We start from the raw sequence: 22,951 nt of genomic DNA, 5'->3' as shown, positions 1-22,951 counted from the left end.
TCAAGTTGAGTATTATGTTTGTTAGTGTTTCCCTCTATCTTTCATTTTATAGGTTTCTTGTAGATGCTTAGGAATCCACATTTGTATGCTTACCTTTTAGAGTGGCAGTCTATAAAGTTGAGAGAAAATTCTGTACAAGTGAGTGAAGCCTATCATCTGAAAGGTTTACCTTAAGGTGACCTACCTGAGTCCTATATTGGAAATCTCTGCTGTCAATATTTAGATGCTTCCTCGTAGACAGAAAGACTTTTCTAATATCTTTCTTGGAGGTTAAAGGCATGATACTATGGACTGAATGTGCCTCCCTAAAATTCCTATGTTGAAACCGCAATTCCCAAGGTGATGTAATTTGGAGATGGTGTCGTTGGGGAGTAAATAGGAATAGATTAGGTCATAAGGGTGGGGCCTTCATATGGTGGTAGTGGCCCTATAAGAGAGAAAGAATGATCTCTCTTTCTCCTTGTGCATGCACCAAGAAAAGGCCACATGTATCCACAGCAAGAAGGTAGCCATCTCGAAGCCAATAGGAGAGGTCTCACCAGGAACCGAATATGGTAGAACCTTAATTTTGAATTTTCCAACCTCCAGAAATGTAATGAATCATTTTCTGTTTCTTAAGCCATGCAGTCCACGGTACTGTGTTAAGGGTGCTCAGGTTTACAACAAAACATGATTATCAGCATTCTTAGGGTTGGACAGGAGAAGTGCTTGGGGTCTTAGCATTTATTGTATATACCTCTATTTACTCTTCTTAGTTTTAGTAAGATGCCAAGATTCTCAAATAAGTCTGGTGTTCCTGAGTTCAAAGACTCTATTTTATTCTATCTAAAGAATTAAGTTCAAGAATTTTGCAAAGGTAACCCAAAACCATTTTTTAATAACTATTTAACCCCACTTTCAATTCCTGAAACTTTCAGTTTGAAATAATTTTCATATTTCATTGCTGGTTTAAGCTTTTATTTACCATTATTACTCATATTTTTAATTTTATACACTAAAAAATTCTATTGCTGTTGCTCCTTCCCATATTTGTTAGTGTGTCTTAAAAATACCTCCACTTAAATTTTAATGTTTTCATACCCAACCTCATTCTCTGGAAGTCCTTAGATTATCATCTTACTTTCAAAATATCATGAGGAGCAAAGATCAGTGTTCCCAGTTACAGCTGAGAAAACCAAGACATGGATTATACAGCTAGTGTATTTCTGTACAAAATTCAAATTTAAATCTTCTCAGTCCAAATCCATTGTTATTTTGTTATCATAGTTGGCCTTCTTTAGAGAGAAGAGTAAAATCTGTGATCATGAACTTTATAATGTTTTGTAATAATTCTCTGAGACCTTGATAGGGTTTTTATTGGCTATCCCAGATGCATAGATAGTGTCCGAGGTAGCAAGTGTGTGGGCACCTGCTACAGGTGGGGACAGAAGTTTCTTTCAGGGGCAAGGAACAACACAGAATTTTTTTTAAAGTGCCATGATCTTCTCCTGGAACCAGAAATCTTTGACTCAGAAGTCCCGGCGTCCTCCTCCTCCTCCTCCTCCTTTGAGGCTCTACAGAGAAGCAGCAGATAGAGAGCTGAATGGCAGGTCTTGCTTTCATTTTTGAAGAAGAAAGTTTTGTTGGACACTTTCATGGTGAAACTTTTAGCACTTTGAAGATATCATTACATTGTGAATTAGTCAGCTTGGACTGCCATAACAAAATACCACAGACTGGGTACTTAAACAACAGAAATGTATTTCCTCATACTTCTGAAGGCTGGAAGTTCGAAACAAGATGCTTGCAAGTTTAATCTCTTCTGAGGCCTTGCTCCTTGGCTTGCAGTGGCCACCTTCTCCAGGTTGTTCTCACATGGCCTTTCCTCTGTGAGTATGCATTCCTGGTGTCTCTTCCTCTTCTTATAAAGATAACAGTTCTATTGGATTGGGGACCCACTCATCTGATGTCCTTTAATCTTAATCACCTCCTTAAAAACCCCATTTAAAATGCAGTCATATTTGGGTTAAGAGATTCAACCTATTAATTTTGTGGGGTGGGACACAATCCATAACAATTTTATCCTGGTGCTTATGACTGCCATTACGAAATCATTTATTGCCCAAACTGGTTTGGCTCGGTGGATAGAGCGTCGGCCTGCGGACTGAAGGGTCCCAGGTTCGATTCCAGTCAAGGGCATGTACCTTGGTTGCGGGCACATCCCCAGTGGGGAGTGTGCAGGAGGCAGCTGATCGATGTTTCTAACTCTCTATCCCTCTCCCTTCCTCTCTGTAAAAAAATCAATAAAATATATTTAAAAAAATAAATCATTTATTATTATTGCTCCTTTGAAGATAACATACTTCCCCCTCCCCCCGCTCTTAATAAAATTTTTCTCTTGTGTTTACTATGATGTGTTACAGTGTAATTTTCTTGATATGTATTTTCTTTGTGATTTATGGAGTTTCTTGAATCCATAACTTGAAGTTCTTCCTCACTTTTGGTAAATTCTCAAATATTAACTCTTCAACTATTACTTCTATTCCATTCTCTTTTGTCTCTCCTTTTTGGTCTGTAATCACATGTGTGTTAGACATCTTGTAGTTCATATGTCCCTTCTTCTTTTTTATATATATTACTAGAGGCCTGGTGCACTAAATACGTGCACTCGGGGGGTCCCTCAGCCTGGCCTGTGCCCTCTTGCAGTCCACAAGCCTTTGGGGGATGGCTGACTGCTGGCAATCAGACATCCTTAGCACAGCCACGGAGGAGGGAGAGGCTCCCGCCACCACCGTTGCGCTTGCCAGCTGTGAGCCTGGCTCAGGACTTCTGTCTGAGCAGCACTCCTCCTGTGGGAGCGCACTGACCACCAGGGGGAAGTTCCTGCATTGAGTGTCTACCCCCTGGTGGTCAGTGCACATCATAGTGACCAGTCGTTCTGCCGTTCAGTTGATTTGCATATTACCCTTTTATTATATAGGATCTTTCATTTCATGCTTCACTTTGGATATTTCTTTCAGAACTATTTTTCAACCCAATAATTCTTCATTTTAGTAGTTAGATTCATCCACTGAGCTCTTAACCTCAGCTGTGATTTTTAAGTTATACACTTTTCTTTTGGATATTTTTATAGGTTTACTATCTTGTTGAGGCTTCCAGTCAAGATGGTGATGTAGGTAAATGCAGTATACACATCCTCCCACAACCACATTCAAATTAAAACTAAACTACATAACAACTATCATTCAGAACTGCCTGAAATTTATCTCAACAGAAGTCCTACAACTAAGAAGATAAACAAGAAGCCACACTGAAACTAGTAAGAGGGGTAGTGATATAGAAGGGGCCGGGCCCATGCCCATGTTTGGCAAATAAAAACCAAGAGGAGTATCGGCTGTTGAGGTCACCCTTGAAGAGTGAGTTGTCCCAGTCCCAGACCAGGACACCCAGCCCAGGGTTCCAGTGCCCAGAAGAGAATAGCTATAGGTGCTGGCTGTAAGAACCAGCGGGGATTGAGCTGAGTGAGATGGAGGGTTACTAGAGTCTCAGGTGTTCCTCTTAAAGGGTCCACGCATGAACTTTAAGTTATTCGACTAATCTCTGAGCTCCAGTCCCAGGGAAGCAGCTAGAAAGGCACCAGGGACATACAGGGCAGAAATGAAATGTATGGCATTAGGGCAAGAGCTGGAGGTGCAGCTTTCCCCCAGACAGAAGTGCTGGCAGAGGCCATTGCTCCTTTTCTAAATGCTCCCCCCACAGAGCCATTAAGGCAGGCACTAAATCTGGGTCTCCATTAACCTGGGTAAGAGTGTTCACCTACCCTGGTGATTCCCTGAGAACTCCAACCCCACCCAACTTGCAGACCCACCGTGTCTCAAATGGCTTTTCTATATTAACAGCCTGTCTTTGTTTATGCTTCATATTTTTCTAAAATCTCTCAAACAAGCAGATCCAGTCTTAGCATGCCCCCATACTTCTCGCTAAGTAGTTCCAGGCCCAGTACTAGTGACAGCTGGCCTTGGTTTTCAGTGTGGCCTCTCCTAGGTACCTCAAAACACAGCAAATTAGCAGCCATATGCTGGTCACTTTGTACTTCATGCCAGGTGCTCCCAGAGTCAAATCAAAGATTTGGAAGATAAGAAAGCAGAAAATACCCAATCAGGACAGCAAAAAGTAAAAAGAATTCAAAAAGTGAGTACAGTTAAAGGAGCCACTGGGACAACCTCAACTTATTAACATTCGTATAGTGGAGGTGCCAGAAGAAGAAGAGCAAGAGCAAGATATTGAAAACTTATATAAAAAAACTAGAGGCCTGGTGCACGAATTTTGTGCATGGGTAGGTTCCCTAGGACTGGCTGGCAATCAAGGCCAATCGGGGCCTTCCTTCCCCTAGCTGCCAGCTGCTAGCTGGGACCTTCCTTCCCCTGGCTGCCAGCTGGGGCCTTCCTTCCCCCAGCTTCTGGCTGCCTGCTGGGACCTTCCTTCCCCCAGCTGCCAGCTGCTGGCCAGGGCCTTCCTTCCCCCCACTACTGGCTGCCGGCCGGGGCCTTCCTTCATTCCACACCACCCCCTGGTGGTCAGCGCACTTCATAGCGAGCATTTGAACTCCCAATTGGTCAAACTCCTGAGGGAACAATTTGCATATTAGCCTTTTATTGTATAGAGCTAGTGGCCTCGTACATGAAATTTGTGCACGGGGGGAGGAGGAGGGTCCCTCAGCCCAGCCTGCACCCTCTCCAATTGGGGACCCCTCTCACAATCTGGGACTGCTGGCTCCTAACCACTCACCTGCCTCTCTGCCTGATTGCCCCTAACCTCTCTGCCTGCCTGCCTGATCACACCTAATGCCCTCCCCTGCCAGCCTGATCTCACCCCCAACTGCCTCTGCCTGCTTGATCACCCCTAACTTCCCTCCCTTGCCATCCTGATCTCGCCCCCAACTGCCCTCCCCTGCCAGCCTGATCGCCCCTAATGGCCTCTGCATTGGACTCCACCACCATGGCTTTGTCTGGAAGGAAGTTGGACATCCAGAAGATGGCCGGTCGACCTGGTCTAATTAGCATATTACCCTTTTAGTAGTATAGATAGATTATATAGGATAGGATTGCTTAAATGGGGGGAAAAAGCCTTTTTCATCAGGAGGAGATGCTCTTGGCAGACAAAAATACATAACCCCTCTATCTGGACTGATAGCCAGCCATATGCACTATACTGCCAAACTGGTCATTAAAAATTTGAACCGCTTTCTTACACCTTACACCAAATAGCTGTTGCCCTTAAAACCCTCCTCAGCCCCCACCTTAGGTTCTGCCTTCATAGTTCACCCAGATTAGGTTGTGATTGGTCAGTGTCTATGCCAGTCAGCGTCAAAAGCTCCACCTCCTAGGCAGCCATTGGCTCCTCGCACTTCACCCAGATTAGGTTCTGATTGGTTAGTTTCTATGCCAGTCAGCATCAAAAGCTTCGCCTCCTAGGCAGCCCTTGGCTCCTCACAGTTCACCCAGATTTGGTTCTGAATGGTCTGTTTCTATGCAAGTCAGCATCTCTGGGCCTATCAACGGGCATGATCAAAGAGGCAGGGCTGATCAGCAGTCCCAGGAGAGGCCTGAGAGAAAGAGAGGTGCAGCTGCTGGCCAGGCCCCTAGAGAAAGAGAGAGGCAAGGGCTGATCAATAGCTGCCATGGAGGCTACGGATCAGACCCTGCTTCTCTCTCGAGGCCTTTCTGAGAGCCTAAACAAAATAGACTAATAATATTTTTCCTTTTAGAAAATTGAAATGACTTCTAACCTTATATTAAAAAACTAGAGGCCCAATGCACGAAATTCGTGCAAGGGGCTTGGCCCTTGCAGCCACGGTGGCTTACCACAAACCTTGCAGCCCCGCCTTCATCCAGAAGGTCGTCCAGAAGGATGTCCGGAAGAACATCCAGAAGGTCATTTGGTTGTCTGGTCTAATTAGCATATTACACTTGTATTATTATAGATGGTATGATAGTGCTTGGACCATATTTACGAAGTTTTAATTATAAGTACATCTTATAGCCGAAACCGGTTTGGCTCAGTGGATAGAGCGTCGGCCTGCAGACTGAAAGGTCCCGGGTTCGATTCCGGTCAAGGGCATGTACCTTGGTTGCGGGCACATCCCCAGTAGGGGTGTGCAGGAGGCAGCTGATTGATGTTTCTCTTTCATCGGTGTTTCTAACTCTCTATCCCTCTCCCTTCCTCTCTGTAAAAAATCAATAAAATATATTTTTTAAAAAATAAGTACCTTATAGACTTATTTCATTACTTATTCAAATATTTATCGAGTATCAACTATGTACTTGTCTTTATTCTAGGAGCTGAGGACAAGTGAATAAGACTGTAATGGTTTATTTGTCATGGAACTTATATTCTACTAGAGGCCCGGTGCACGATCTGTCGGCCTGGCCTGCGGAGATCGGGCCAAAACTGGATCTCTGACATCCCCCGAGGGGTCCTGGATTGCAAGAAGGTGCAGGCCACGCTGAGGGACCCCACCACAGTGCATGATCAGGGCTGGGGAGGGACTGTGGGAGGGCTCCAGGGCATGCCTGGCCTGTCTCACCCAGTCCTGATCAGCCGGACCCCAGCAGCAGGTTGGAGCACCTGCCCCCTGATGGCCAGTGTGCATCATAGCAACTGGTCGAATGCATGGTGGGACACTTAGCATATTAGGCTTTTTTTTATATAGGATTGGTGGAAACACAACACAAAAGTAATAGTTTAAATTAATAAATAAGACAATCACAGATAAATGTCACAACTGTAGCAGATGCCTGACAAAGGGTAACTGCATAGAGAGGAAAGGGTTACTTTAGGATTTATTGTAAAGGAAAGCCCCCTCACAGGACTAGAAATGCAAACTAAACAATGAGAGGAGCCCCTGTGCAAAGCGTGGAGGGAAAATTTTTAGGCAGAATGATGAAGTACAAACGTCCCAAAGTAAAAAAGTTCTTAGCATATTTGAAGAACAGAAAGGAGTCTGACATTTACAGTCAGATGGACCATGAGGTAGAGTATAGTTTTGTTTTAAGTTAAGGCTACCGTAGTAATTTTGTTTTATTTATTGAATTGAGAGAGATTGAGAAAGAGAGGGAGAGAGAGAGAGAAAGAGAGGAGAAGTATTGCTTTGTTGTTCCATTTATTTATGCATTCATTGGTTGATTCTTTTATGTGCCCTGATGGGTGATAGAATACACAACATTGGGATGTGGGGATGATGTTCTAACTAAGCTACCTAGACAGGGCCTAACCATATTAAATTTTAAAAAGAGAAGTTAAAATATAATTCCTGATCTTCAACTATCTCTACGTTGGGATTCCAACATACAATTCACATTTATTTATTTTAATTAATTAATGTATCTATCTATCTATCTATCTATTTATTTTTTAAAATCCCCACAAGGATATGTCTGTATTGTTTTTTAGAAAGAGATAGAAGAGAAACATTACTGTCAAAGATAACATCAATAGGTTGTCTTCCGAATGTGCTCCAACCAGGGATCAAACCCTCAACCTTTGGGTGTAGTGATGAAGCTCCAACCAAGAGAGCCATTCAGCCAGGGCTCAATTTTATTTATTTTTGCTACTGACTTTCCTTGGGTCCTTTTCTTTCTATTCGTCAAATTGAACCATAAAAAAAAAACATAAAAATTAAACTACAAGACTTTGTTAACTGATATTTAATTTATAGTTAGCGCAGGCAAATTTTCACTTTTCTAAAAATAGTGAAGTTTTGTCCTCCATCTCCAAAGGTGGTTGTGAGAATTTAATTAGTTATTATGGATTGTACACTTGGGGTATTGCCTTACTCAAATGGTAAATGACAGGGAAGAGTAAAGAGGCTGTGATATCATATTACATTAAATTATATGGTAGATAAAAGCTTACTCCAGATATTGTGAAAACACAGTGAGTGGTATTCCAAGATAGAATCTGAAAAGTATTGCTAAGGCATTAATGCCTGAGATGACAAGAATTAGCCAAGTGAAGAGATTTTCTGCAATGCATAGGGCAGTGAGTCCAAAGCAGCATGATCAAAGACATAATATAAGCATGTTGCATCTCCATCTATATTTAAGCTATTTAGGGAATAGTCCTTTGTGTTTTTATTTACTCATTACAAAACATGCATTTAGCATTGATTATACATTAGGCACTATGTTAAGGGCAGGAAACACTAAGGGGATATACAGAGCTAAAATTTTTGTAGAAAAATAGCAATTCAGAGTAGACTGGTTGTTAGAAACTGAGCTACTGATGGGCAGATCACATTTATAAATATTCATAGTCAGGTCTACTTTGTCTAATACTGAGTCTTGCTCAGTGTAAATGATTATGAACATCTCTTCTTAAGAGCATGCCTTCAGGTCTACTCTGGTTGCCTGCATATGCCCTGTACCATTTATTCTACCAGCTCCTAATACCTAGTCATTATCAAGTACTCTACACAGCTGTGTGTGCGCGCGCGCATGTGTGTGTGTGTGTGTGTGTGTGTGCGTGCGTGTGTGTGTGTGTGTGCGCGCGCGCGCGCGCGTATGTGTGCATAAAATCTATTTTAAAACAATCTATATAATGTGACTGAGTCTGTGCTCTAAGCTGGAGAGAGAGAGAGAGAGAGAGAGAGAGAGAGAGAGAGAGAGAGAGACAGAGAGAGAGACAGAGAGAGAGACAGAGAGAGACAGGTTGGGGGGATGTGTGTAATCTACACTAATAATAGAGAAATATGAAAAATTATCTGTTACAGTGTCACATCACAACTGGATCAGCAGGCTGCGTCCCCACCCTCTGCTCATGCAGGTGCAAGGCCCAGGGTAGGATAGGATATGATAGGAGGGGATAAGAAAGGAGAAGGAGAGGAAGGCAGGCCTGCATGCAGACAGGCGGAGAGGAGAAACAGAAATACAGAAAGGGAACAAGAAAAAGACACAGGAATGGAAAAGGGAAGGAAATGCGGGGCTGCATGCGGGAGTGGGTGGCGACCACGGGAGGGGTGGGTGGGGGGCGGGGGAGCAGATACACCCAGCGAAGGGCAGTGGCCCCCAGCGCAGGCTGTTGGCTGGGAGGCACCCACAGGTCCGGGTCTGGGATGAGTGGTGGACGGTCCCAGGCCTTCTGGGCAGAGGCGCTCCTGCTTCGCGGAGGCAGCAGCACCCGGGCCATGAGGGCCTCCGCCACCTTCGCTGGGCTGGGCGTCCCGGACAGGGAATGGGAGCAGGATGGTGGCAAGGAGGCTGGGGAAGGGGGGGCGGCAAACACCTGGCTGGGGCTGAGCCCTGGGCTGGGGGTTAATGCCCGCCCCCCAACAGAAGCTTTAAGAAGGGAGGGAGGGAGGGAAGAACTTTATAAAGGAGTCAGTAGAGAGCAGAGTTAAAGAAGGAAAGAGGATGTGTGAGTGCACTGTAGGAGCTATAATGAAAGTCAAGTATAGTTGTGTACTGGGGACAGATTTTAAAAGTAGGAGTCAGAAAAGAAAAAAGATAAATGATAGTGAATAATTAGGCAGGTAGATAGATATTAAAACAGTGGAAGTAAGTAGAAAAGAATGTATGGGAAAGGTCGGATGAGAGAGAAAAAGGGAGGGAAGAAAAGTTGTTTGTTTTTTTTTTAATTTAAATGCATTTTATTTTTAGACAATCTACATGACGTTTTTTTCTTAAAAACAATGCCTCTGCTCCAAATGAATCAAGGTCGAAATAAATTAAGAGCTCAAGATAACATCAGCCCCATTTGTCCTAGTCTTGGTGTATGGATGAAAAGCAGCAGCCAGTTATGCTGACAGGTGATAGGGCCAAAAGGGGAGCCGGTAGAGCCTAAAAGGAGAATGGGAAGAAGGAAGAAATAGGGGAGGGAGCAAAGCAGGTCCGAGGGAGGAAGTGAAGAAAAAAATCAAGGTGGGAAGGAAGGAAAAGGGGAGAGAGGGGAGGGGTAAAGATAAAGGAAAGAAGGAATGTGGGGAGGGAGGGAGGGTAGGAGAAAGATTGGAAGAAGGATGATGGAACAGAAGTAGGAAATAAGGAAGAAAGAAAAGTTTATAAATGATGAGTCAGTAGGAAAAAGTGTTACATAAAGGAGAGAGAAAAATTGTGTGAGAGGGAGAAGCCAGTAAGGAATTCAAATACAATTGTGTGTGAAGGGGTTAAGATTAAAAAAGAAAAGTTAATAGGGGTGACCAGGCTGGCAGGGGAGGGCAGTTAGGGGGATCAGGCAGGCAGGCAGAGTGGTTAGGACAGGCAGGCAGGTGAGTGGTTAGGAGCCAGAGATCCCGGGTTGCCAGAGGGATGTCCAACTGCCAGTTTTGGCCAGATCCCTAAACTGGCTGTTGGACATCCCCCGAGGGCTCTGGATTGGAGAGGGTGCAGGTCAGGCTGAGGGACACCGCCTCCCCCAACCATGCACGAATTTCGTGCACCGAACCTCTAGTCCTATAATAAATTTAAAAAAGCACAAAAGAAGATGGTTTGATTAGAAATGCTCAGAAGTAGAATTATAGAAATTAAAGGTCTCTTAACCCTTTGCACTCGCTTGCTTTTTTCTCGATTCCTTTATTCTAATGCTAACCATGTTGAGTCACACTCGACATCCGAGTGCAAAAGGTTAATGCCTTTAATACTAAAAAATATAATACAAAAATATTTTAATATCTATGATGTATATGGACATAAGATATGTGTACTGGTAAGTGTTAAGTTTTATAAGAGGAGAAATCGGAACATGTTACTGATGACAGCACCAGACTGAAAATTGAAAAATCTTGATTTTAAAATCAAGTAAAATTGTTCCAGGTTTTGGAGAGGCAAATATTAAAATACTAAAACTTCCTCTCTGAGAAGATTGTTGGGCCAGATCCTTTTTTTTTTTTTTTTTTTTTGCTGGCTTTTCTAGCTCCTGTCATTATTCAAAGTAAAAAGTGTTAATTTGGCATTGGCTTTAGGAATAGCAAATTTAAAAATTTCAGAAGATGAGGGCAAGAAAGTCATAGAATTTATGTATAAATAGAAAGAGGAAGAAATGAAGCCAAAATATGGTGTTTACTTTAGAGCTGTGTGGAGAGGTTTTTATCTATCTGAAAATTAAAATAGGTATTTGAAAATGTGGTCATTATTTATTTATAGTCTAATAGATACTTATAATGTTAGATAATCATAATATTAATAATAATATTAGCTTTGGTAGCAGCTAATATAGGGTACAGATCAGATCTTTATCATGTTGGCACTGAACTGTTTTTTAAATTTATATCAGTGTGCCCAGTCGGTGAGGCTCAGTGGTTGTGCGTTGACCCATGCACCAAGAGGTTAGTGGTTCAATTCCAGGTTAGGGCACATGCCCTGGTTTCAGGCTCAATCAGAGTAGGAGGCGTGCACAAGGCAGCCGATTGATGTTGATGTTTCTCATGGATGTTTCAATCTCTCTCTCCCTCTCCCTTCCTCTCTCTCTCAAAAGCAATAAAAACATATCTTTAAAATCATATTAATGTAAGGTATGAGAAATAACAAAATTGAGTAGTCTCTCAGAGTTTTGCCTAATTTAGTAATGTCTTTATTCCTTTCTTAAATATTTTTATTCTAAGTTTGTATACACTTCAGGGTTACCTAAAAACCTTAGTTCTTCAATTTTTGTTTGATATTTGTTAACTTTTTCTTTTGGATAAAGAAATTATTCTCATTTCCCTCCAACCATTTATTCTCTGTATGATCTTGGACAAGTCATTTATCAAGCTCTCAAAACTAGTTTTCTCATCTGTAAAATGTTGACAGTTACAATACATTTTTCAGAATTTCTAAGAAGATTGAATCAGAGAGTTATATAAAATTCTTAGCATAGTACTTAGCAAGAAATATAATAAACACTACCAATTCAAAACAATAGAAAAATAAAGCTATACTAATGAAATGAATGTTGCTAACAATGAAATATTGTAAACACTTAACTATGTATTTATACTTTGTGTTGCAAGCATTTCACAAGTAGGATCTCATGTAATCCCCAACAACTAAGTATTATTAGCATCCAATTTTACAGGTGAAAATAATGCTAATAGATGTTAAATAATGTCCCCAAGTTTGCAGAGTCAAAAAATGGTGGAATCAAGATTCAAACTGTGTTAAGACTAACTTTAGAGTATACACTTATATCAATGAAGATATGTGTCCTCTCATACAAGTGATAGCTGTAGAAGAGTATGTCAGGGCTCTAAATTAAACATTGAACACCCCACACACAAAAAACAAAGGAAGGTTGGTGGGAGATATTCAAGGTAAGGAACAAGAAAGTGACAAATCAAGAATCAAATTCCAAGGCAAAAACCAGATATTGAAACCAAAGTAGGGATTATGGGTGATAAAGGACAAACTGAGACAGGTACCTAACATTAAATAAATATAAATACTATACATAAACAAGTAGATCAAGTAAACAAATGTTGAACCTGTAAAGTCCTCAGGCTTTTAATCAAGTATCATAGACTTAATTGATATCTGACACACTGCCTGTATATGAGATTATCCAGGGAACAGGTAGATGGTATGATAGTGCTTGGGTTAAAGCTCTAAATTTAGCACCTAGACAAAAATTTCCAACATGTTATGAATATGATAAAATATACAGATATTCTATAAGATAAAGCCTGTTAGGAGGGTATGATTATCTACTTTATAAAATTTAATGTCTTAAAAAATAAAATTTAATGTAATTTTATATTCAATATTTCATATTAAAATTTCTCAAACTTTAGCATATATTTTACGCTAGACTAATAGAGTATATCCACCATTCTTTCTGTCCTGTTAGTGATATCCAGAAAAAGTCAACAATAATAATAAAAAAATTTAGTACAACTTATAAGAGGAATTATGAAAACCCCACTTGACAATATTACAAAGTTTAAAAAAGGGATTTTTAAATATAGCTAAAAATATCAGACATTATTATAAAAGAAATGGGTATTATAGAAAGAAATAGTCAAATACTATAATCTAATTTCAACAATACCAAAGAAATTATATGACCATGTGGCATGCCATTGTGCTGAGATAGTTTTCCACATAGAGTCATTCAATCTAACCCTCCAGCTAAATTTAATTCTGCTCTCCCTCATTTATGGAAGGTAAGATGCCCAGTTATTAATTTTATTTAAACTTTTTAAGAAAATTAAAAGGCTTCCAATGTTATAAAGTTAGACTGTGGTAATATTGATGTAACTATATCAAAATTTATTGAATTGTACTCATAATGGGTACATTTCATACTATGTAAATTTTATCTCAATAGGCCTGGTTTAAAAACGTGTCCTCTACAGGGAGGCCAGTTTCAGTCAGGCTGCTAACATGCAAGTTGACTGGCTACAAATAAGAGTGAGTCAGGGAGGTGGGTGAGGTCAGAGCAGCAGAAACATAATGTGGATTCAACCTGGCCAGCAATGATCAAATTCTATTTGCCTCACTCTTTCCCCTTGAAAAGGGAGCAGACATAAACATATAACTGAGGGGCGGGGACAGTTCTGCTACACACAACAATTTTTGACAAGCCCATTCTTTAAAAAAAAAAAGTCTTAATGTAACTGTTAGTCACTAGAATATCTGGCACATATATAACAGTCATTCAGTGAAATTAATGAAATGCCAAATGTACTTAAGGTAGAAAAAATAAACCTTAAACATATTTCATGTGGAAATGAAAACAAAAATACACATTGTATCATAGATCATATGTGGAAATGTTTCATGTTATATAGTCCTCTTTATCTCTACCACTATTTGACCTATTCTTAGTATCTATCTACACTAATAAAAGAGAAAAAATGCTAATTAACCATCACTCTGCTACACCAAGTCACGCCCACCGAGCAACCAGGAGCGAGTATGCAAATTAACCCAACCAAGATGGTGGCCAGCCACAGAGATGGAGCAAGCAGGAGGCTTGGGTTGCCTTGGCAATGGAGAAAGCCAAGCTTCCCACCTGCCCTGGCTGGCCCTGGCCTCTGCTCAAGGTTACAACATTTCAATTATAGAAGACTAGAGGCCCAGTGCATAAAATTCATGCACAGGGGTGTGTGTCCCTCAGGCCAGCCTGCACCCTCTATAATCCAGGACTGCTGGCTCCCAACTGCTCACCTGCCTGCCTTCCTGATTGCCCCTAACCGCTTCTGCCTGCCAGCTTGATCACCCCTTAACCACTGCCCTGCCAGCCTGATTGATGCCTAACTGCTCCCCTGCCAGCCTGTTTGCCCCTAATTGCCCTCCCCTGCAGGCCTGGTCACCCCTAACTGCTCTCCCCTGCAGGCCTGGGTCCCCCGCAACTGTCCTTCCCTGCAGGCCCAGTTGCCCCCAGCTTCCCTCCTCTGCCAGCCTGGTCACCCCTAACTTCCCTCCCCTACAGGCTTGATGGCCCCCAACTGCCCTCCCTTGCAGGCCTGATCCCTCTCAACTGCCCTCCCCTGCTGGCAATCTTGTGGCAGCCATCTTGTGTCCACATGGGGTCAGTCATCTTTGACCACATGGGGGCAGCCATCTTGTGTGTTGGAGTGATGGTCAATTTGCATGTTATTCTTTTATTAGATAGGAGAATTAGATAGGATAGAGGCCTGGTGCACAGGTGGGGGCCAGCCTGTTTGCCCTGAAGGGTGTCCCAGATCAGGGTGGGGGTTCCCTTGGGGCATGGGGCAGCCTGGGTTAGGGGCCTGTGGTGGTTTTCAGGCTGGCCATGCCCCCCCAGCGACCAAAGCAGAGGCCCTGGTATCTGGGATTTATTTATCTTCTATAATTGAAACTTTGTAGCCTTCAGTGGAGGCCAAGGCAGGCCAGGGCTGCGGAAACTTGGCTTCCTCCATCACCGGAGGCAACTCAAGCCTCCTGCTCTCTCCAGCTCTGTGGCTGCCACCATTTTTGTTGGGATTTATTTATCTTCTATAATTGAAACTTTGTAGCCTTAAGCAGAGGCCAAGGCAGGACAAGGAAGGCAGAAAGCTTGGCTTCCTCCATTGCTGGGGAAACCCAAGCCTCCTACTCTCTCTGTGGCCGCAGCCATCTTGGTTGGGTTAATTTGCATACTCGCTCCTGATTGGCTGGTGGTTGTAGCTTGTGGGTGTAGTGGATGTATGGTCAATTTGCATATTACTCTTTTATTAGATAGGATAAATAAATCCCAACAAAAATGGCGGCGGCCATGGAGCTGGAGCAAGCAGGAGGCTTGGGTTGCCCCCGGCAATGGAGGAAGCCAAGCTTAGCTTCCTGGTTGGCCCTGGCCTCCGCTCAAGGCTACAAAGTTTCAATTATAGAAGATAAATAAATCCTAGATACTTGCTTCCAGCCGGCCCTGGCAACCGCTCAAGGAGGCGCTGAAAAAAAAAAAAGAGGGGCTGGGACCTTGGGCTACTGGGGGGTGATCAGGCCAGGATGGGATGGCAGGGGCCATTGGAGGTAACCAGACCAGCAGGGAGGCCAGTTGGGGGTGAGCAGGCCATTAGTGGGGGTCAGTTGGAGGTGATCAGGACAGCGGGAGGGCAGCTTGGAGTGAGCAGGCCAGCAGGGGGGCAGTTGGGGGTGAGCAGGCCAGTGGGGGGGTAGGTTGGGGTTAGCAGGCCAACAGGGGGGGCAGTTGGGGGTGAGCAGGCCAGCAAGGGGGGCAGTTGGGGGTGATCAGGTGGGCGGGGGGGAATTTGGGGGCAAGCAGGCCAGCAGTGGGGGGCAGTTGGGGCAAGTAGGCTGGCAGGCAGAGTGGTTAGGGGCAATCAGGCAGGCAGGCAGGCAGGTGAGTGGTTAGGAGCCAGCAGTCCCAGATTGTGAGATGGATGACCGACTGCCGGTTTAGGCCCGATCTCTGTAAACCAGCAGTAGGACATCCTTCGAGGGGTCCCAGATTGGAAAGGGTGCAGGCCAAGCTGAGGAACACCCTACCCCCCCACCCGTGCACGAATTTCGTGCACCAGGCCTCTAGTCTATATAATAAAAGCCTAAGCGACCATTACGACAGAATGACCAGAACGACTGGTTGCTATTATGCTCACTGACCACCAGGGGGCAGACGCTCAGCACAGGAGCTGCCCCCTGGTGGTCAGTGCATTGCCACAGGGGAAGTGCCGCTCAGCCAGAAGCCTGGCTCATGGCTGGTGAGTGCAGCAGCGGTGGCGGGAGCCTCTCCTGCCTCCGTGGCAGCGCTAAGGAGCAGTGAGCCAAGCTGTAAGGAGCAGCAAGCAGGTGGGCAGTAAGGAACTAGGGGTCCCGGACTGCGAGAGGGCACAGGCCAGGCTGAAGGACCTCCCACCCCCACAGTGCACGAATTTTGTGCACTGGGCCTCTAGTATATATATAAAAGCCTAATATGCAAAGTGTCCCCTATGGAGTTCGACCAACCGGGAGTTCGATTTCTCTCTATGACATGCACTGACCACCAGGGGGCAGCATAGAATGAAAGAAGGCCCTGGCCAGCAGCAGGCAGCCACTAGGGACCCTACCCGTGCATGGATTTTGTGCACTGGGCCTCTAGTATTTTATATTAGCACAGAAATTAATACCATATGCACATATAAACTATTCTTGATAGTTACTTAGCTTCACATTTCATAGGAAAAGAGAAAATGCAAAAGAACATGTTAGGATAAATTTCTTTTCTGATTTTTAAGTATGTGCTAATTTAAAGGGAAAAAATACCCCAATTATCCTTTTCCCTAGGCATTTCCATTTTAAAGTAACAACACTCCTATTTAACAGGTAATATCTGTCAAGTTGGTATTAATTTTAGCAGAATTTCCACTCTTTCTTCTATTGTATCATTTTTTAGGGCTTTATTTATTTAGTCTTATTGTTGACAGTATTACAGATGTCCCCATTTCTACCCCAATTTTTCCCCCCTCCACCCAGGCCTCACCACACTATTATTTGTGTCCATGGGTTATGCATATTTACATGTAAGTTCCCTGGTTAATCTCTTCCCATCTCCCTCCTACTCCCCTCCTTTCTGGGACCTGTCAGTCTGTTCCATGCATCCATGCCTCTAGACCTATTTTGTTCATCAGTACCAAAAGATACCTTGAAACAAATGAAAATGAACACACAATAACCCAACATCTATGGGATACAGAGAGAGTAATCCTGAGAGAGAAGTTCATAGCATTACAGGCCTATCTCAAGATACAAAAATCTTGCCCAGCAAGTATGGTTCAGTGGACTGAGCATGGTCCCATGTACCAAGAGGTCACTGGTTCCATTCCAGGTCAGGGCACATGCCCAGATTGTGGGCATGATCTCCAGTAGGGAGTGTGCCCAGAGGCTGACGATCAATTTCTCTCTCATTGGTGTTTATATATATCTCTCTCCCTCTCCCTACCTCTCTCTTTAAAATATCAATAAAAACATATTTAAAAAATATATATAAAAAAGAAAAAGAAAAAATACCAAATAAATTATCTAAAGCTACAACTAAAAGAACTAGAAAGAGAACAAGAAAAACCCAGAGTAAATAGAAGGAAGGAAATAATAAAGATCAGAGTGGAAATAAATGTCATAGAAACTAAACAAACAAAAAAACAAAATATCAATGAAACCAAGAGCTAGTTATTTGAAAATATATAACAGATTGATAAACCTTTACTCAGACTCATCAAGAAAGGGAAAAGGCCCAAATCCTACCTAATAGTAGACAAATATACCTCTGACACACCCACAAGCCACGCCTATAAGCCACGCCCACCATCCAATCAGAGTGAGTATGCAAATTAACCCATCCAAGATGGCTACAGCCACAGAGAGCAAGGTTTCCCAGGCAACAGAGGGAAACAAGCTTTCCACCGGCCCTTGCCAGGCCTAAGCCTCCACTCAAGCTACAAAGTTTCAATTATAGAAGGTAAACAAATTCAAACAAATGGCGGCAGAATGGAGCTTGAGAGAGCAGGCCAGGGTTGCCGGCGGCAACAGGGGAAGCAAAGCTTTCCGCACACCCTGGCCGGGCCCACCCGCTTAAGGCAACAAAGTTTCAATGATAACCCCAACAGAAATGGCTGCCGCCGCGGAGGGAGCCCCAGGCTTGGCTCTGCTCCAGGCTACAAAGTTTCAATTGTAGAAGGAAAATAAATTCCAGATACCAGGGCCTCTGCTTGGGTTGCCAGGGGGTGTGGCCGGCCTGCAAACCACCACAGGCCCCTCACTCAGGCCGCCCCACACCCCAAGGGAACCCCACCCTGATCAGGGACACCCTTCAGGGCAAACCAGCTGGCCCCCACCCCTGTACCAGGCCTCTATCTTATCTAATAAAAGTAATATGCAGATTGATCATCACTGCAACACACAATATAGCTGCCCCATGTGGTCAAAGATCCTGCCCCCATGTGGACACAAGATGGCCACCACAAGATGGCCAGCAGGAGAGGGCAGTTGGGAGGCACCCAGCCTGCAAGGGAGGGCAGTTGAGAAGGACCAGGCCTGCAAGGGAGGGCAGTTGGAGGTGATCAACCCTGCAGGAGAGGGCAGTTAGGGGTGACCAGGCCGGCAGAGGAGGGAAGTTGGGGGCAAACAGGCTGGCAGTGGAGTGGTTAGGGGGTGATCAGGCTGGCAGGCAGAAGCGGTTAGGGGCAATCAGGAAGGCAGGCAGGCAAGCAATTGAGAGCCAGCAGTCCTGGATTGTGAGAGGGATGTCCGACTGCCCTTCAGGGGTCCCAGATTGGAGAGGGTACAGGCTGGGCTGAGGGACAACCCCCCTCCGTGCACAAATTCCGTGCACCGGGCCTCTAGTATGTAAATAAAATCAGAAATGAAAGAGGTGAAATAACAACTGACACCACAGAAATATAAGTGATTATTAGAAATACTACAAACAACTATTTGCCAACAAGTTGGACAATCTGGAAGAAATGGACAAATTCCTCAAAACATACAATGTTCCAAAACTCAATCAGGAAGAATCAGAAAACCTGAATAGATAAATAACAACTAATGAAATTGAAACAGTAATAATAATAATAATAATAATAATAATAATAATAATAAACAGCAAACAAAAGTCTTGGACTGGGTGGCTTCACAAGTGAATTTCACCAAACATTCAAAGATAAACTAACACCAATCCTCCTCAAACTATTCCAAAAAAATCAAGAGGAAGGAAGATTTCCAAGCTATTTTTATGAGTCCAGCATTATCCTAATTCCAAAATCAGATAAAAATACTACAAAGAAAGAAAATTACAGGCTAATATCTTTGGTGACTATAGATGCTAAAATCCTCAAGAAAATATTAGCAAATCAGATTCAGCAATACATTAAAAAGATCATACACCATGACCAAGTGCAAGGGATGCAATTCCAGGGATACAAGCTGGTAGAATGTTCGAAAACCAATAAATGTAATACAACACATAAACAAAATGAAGGATAAAAATCACATGATCAACAGACACAGAAAAAACATTAGACAAAATCCAGCACTCATTTTTGATAAAAACACTCATCAAAGTGGGAATAGTGGGATCATACCGCAACATAATAAAGGCCATAGATGACAAACCTACAGCCAACATCATACTCAATGGGCAAAAACTAAAAGTGCTTCCCTTAACAGGAACAAGAAGACAAGGATGTCCGCTTCCATTTTTTCTTTTAAAATAGTGAATGGTGAAGTTAGGATTGTAATAAGAAAATAAAACCTTACTAAAAGTGAAGCCTTATTTTATATTGAAAACACATTTTAATTCCAGTAAATTCCAGATTTTAATTTTAAATATTTAATACAGTTTGTGTATATTGGTAGTAAATTAAATACATTAGAATATCATTTCAATATTTGATCACTTCCATTGACAAAGGCTAATATTATCTATCATTATAAAATTTAAATTATATAGTAAAACTAATGATACAGCATTATAAGACTCTTACAAAAAATAGAAGGAATTCAAATTTATGCAAGCATGGACATAAATACTAAAACACTATGCTAATTAATCAATACACTAAATCCATATTTTAGCTCCAGAAACCATGTTTTGATTTTTATTTAGTTATAGCTTATATATAATTTTTCATATATGTCCTTTAGTACTATTGAGGATTTTAAAAATTTGTTTTAAATACACACTTTCATCTTTATATTGTTTACTTTTCTATGAATCTGTGATTAAACATACCTTCAAAGTAACCACGTCTCCTGGGTTGTAGCTTCTTCGGTGATTTTGTAGCAGAAACCTTATTTTCATTGTTTTTGAATAATGCTAGGCGCACAGTGGCATCTGGACAAAATAGGAAGATAAGACAGAAGGTCAGCCCTGGATCATTACTTCTCTGAAATAGTTATGTATTTTTATGATAATATTAAAATATGATACTTGCTCTATAAAACTCTGTGAAATTGATGGTATTATTTTTTAAAGACTCAAAATAGGAAAAGGTAATTAGCCTGATAACAACTAATGAAATTGAAACAGTAATCAAAAAACTCCAGCAAACAAAAGTCTTGGACTGGATAGTTTCCAAAGTGAATTTTACCAAACATTCAGAGAAGAACTAACACCAATCCTCCTCAAACTATTGCAAAAAATTCAAGAGGAAGGAAGATTTCCAAGCTACTATTGGTTATCTGATTAAACACATAGTTACTATTTAATACAAAAAGCAGAAACACTAATAATGTGAACAAATTTTACATTTAAAATTTCCAGTTATGGCATCATCCTTTTATTTGCGAAGTTGCTTCACTGTTTATTATTTTAGCTCATTTAAATCCCTAATATTTCTGCTGCAATAAACACAATTTCCATAAATGCATAATAGGTAAAAGCTATTATTTTAGGAAATATCAAATACCCTATTTTTTTTCTCCTCTAAACTATGAGAAACTGGGCTAGGTGAGATGGAAGGAAGATAACTAATGTGATGAGGAACAGATATAAAATGATTTTTCATTAATTTTACAGAAAAATTAATAGTTTCTTTATTGCCCCAATTTATTGTATTTTATATAACAAAAACGTAAAAAATCCTATATATTTTTATATCCAATATAATTCTAAATCTAGTAATTTTACAAGATAAGTAGGATAATTGTAAATGGAGGGCCCTATATATTTCTTTTTATTTGAATGGATGGCTCTATAGCAGGGGTCCTCAAACTTTTTAAACACGGGGCCAGTTCACTGTCCCTCAGACCATTGGAGGGCTGGACTATAGTTGTCCCCTGTCCAATAGAAAAAAAATTTGGTTTTGAAGTATTACTGTGAGATTTAATGAGATCATGTGTGTAAAGCATCAAAACTTGTGTCTACATAAGTGTAGATGCTCAACTAATGTCAGCTAGCAAGCATACTAGAATAATTACAACATAAATAATAATATTTTCAATTTTTATATTCTTTAAATGATGAATCTTTCATATAACAAGGTGGAATATATTGAAAAAAGTCTGATGGATCCAAAATTGATTTCATTTTATTCAACATAGCAAAATAGAATAAAACCTATTGATCTTTTATAAGAACTTTGGCACTCCCTTGGGGAAATAACAATTTGTCTGTGACTTGATTTCTTACTATGTAAAATATGGATAACAATAACACTTTCCTCACACTATTATCAAGATTAAATAAGCGAATATACACAAAATATTTAATAGTTGTCTAGCTCTATTTACTCAGTAAGATAATTTTATTTATCAAAAGCACATAAAGAGTGGTACATTTTTAGTATTTTATTTCAAAACATTCTTATTTTAGCATCTTAAATTGATTTAAAACTTAAATTAATTCAAATTTCAAAGGGATAATGATAAACAAAAACGTAGTAATTCTGGGGGGAGGGAATCACTTAATTTTAATAGTCCTTGGAAATAGCACTGTGAACAAGACACTATTCTTACCCTCAAAAACTACATAATCGAGTAAGAAAGCTTAGAGATAAGGATATTGCAAAGAGTACAGCGTGTGACATCTTTTCTTCCATTGTAAAATCAGGTTTATACATTTAAATTGATTCCTCTGATATCATCAATAGTTTGTCCTTTCTTTAAAGTCTTTATAGCTCCCAGTATGACTTGCCCAGTGTCTGGGAAATAGGTTTTAATACATCTTAATAAAATATTTAAAGAAACCCATAAGTAAACTGAGTTTCTAGTATGTATGTGGCACTGTACTTAAAACTTTATCTCCATTATCTCATTTAAACAACATAATTTTATTTAGAAATTAGAATATACTAAAAATTATTTCCTTCCCTGTGGAATCCCATTTTAGTTTCTATAATCCTGACCTTAGCTCACTGATTTATCCTCACTATCTTCATACTGAAAATCTGGCTATTATCCATTTTCTTTATGTGCCAAGAACAATAGTGTTGTAAAATAAGTTTTATGTTAAGACTGAAAGACTAACTGTATTTCATCATCTTATAAGGGGTAATATTTACTAATTTAAATTTGCCTTCAAAATTATAAATATGCACTTAAATGACTATACTACCCTACACACACAATCATACACATACTCAAAGTCAACTGTATTTAGTGACTCTTATATAACTTATTTCTGATTTGATTAACAGTTGTTTATTGAACATCTACCATATACCAGGCAGGGTATTAAGTTCTGGGTATTCAGTGTAGAACAACTAGAGTCTTGGCATTAAGGACATTACTATTCAAATGAGTTTTATCATCATTTTGCGGATATAAGAAGGTAAGATTTGATAAAATTATTGTAAATTTGTTGGAAATCACTGAGGAAAACAAAACACATCATTAATAAACTTCATTTAACCAGTTTTGTCTTCACTATTCCCCTTTCATGCTTCCCCCTTAACATTCCTTAGTTGCCTTACCATTTTACAACCTGACCTCTTTGCTGTAGCCTATGAACTGCTTAATTCATATTTAAAAAAATTAGCCTGTCTTATTTTCTAGCAGGCTTAATTCTTGGCTATAACTAAATGTTACCAACACAGTCTCAAGCTATTTTCTTTATTGAAATAAAATCA

At 41.1% G+C, this 22,951-nt stretch overlaps 1 protein-coding gene across 1 annotated transcript in view; it reads right to left on the bottom strand.

Moving 5' to 3' along the window:
• Positions 1-22,951, bottom strand: part of LRRIQ1 (leucine rich repeats and IQ motif containing 1) — a gene marked incomplete at its 3' end in the record, with an annotated part of 219,205 nt that overhangs the window by 57,945 nt on the left and 138,309 nt on the right. Inside the window, exon 23 of the mRNA XM_079775698.1 lies at positions 20,116-20,217. Within this exon, the coding sequence (XP_079631824.1) occupies positions 20,116-20,217 (102 nt within the window). The remainder of the gene's footprint in view (positions 1-20,115; positions 20,218-22,951) is intronic.

This window comes from Cnephaeus nilssonii (genome assembly GCF_951640355.1).
Source record: "Cnephaeus nilssonii genome assembly, chromosome: 6".
In the NCBI taxonomy this organism is placed as follows: domain Eukaryota; kingdom Metazoa; phylum Chordata; class Mammalia; order Chiroptera; family Vespertilionidae; genus Cnephaeus; species Cnephaeus nilssonii.
This window is presented reverse-complemented; position numbering and strand designations above follow the sequence as displayed.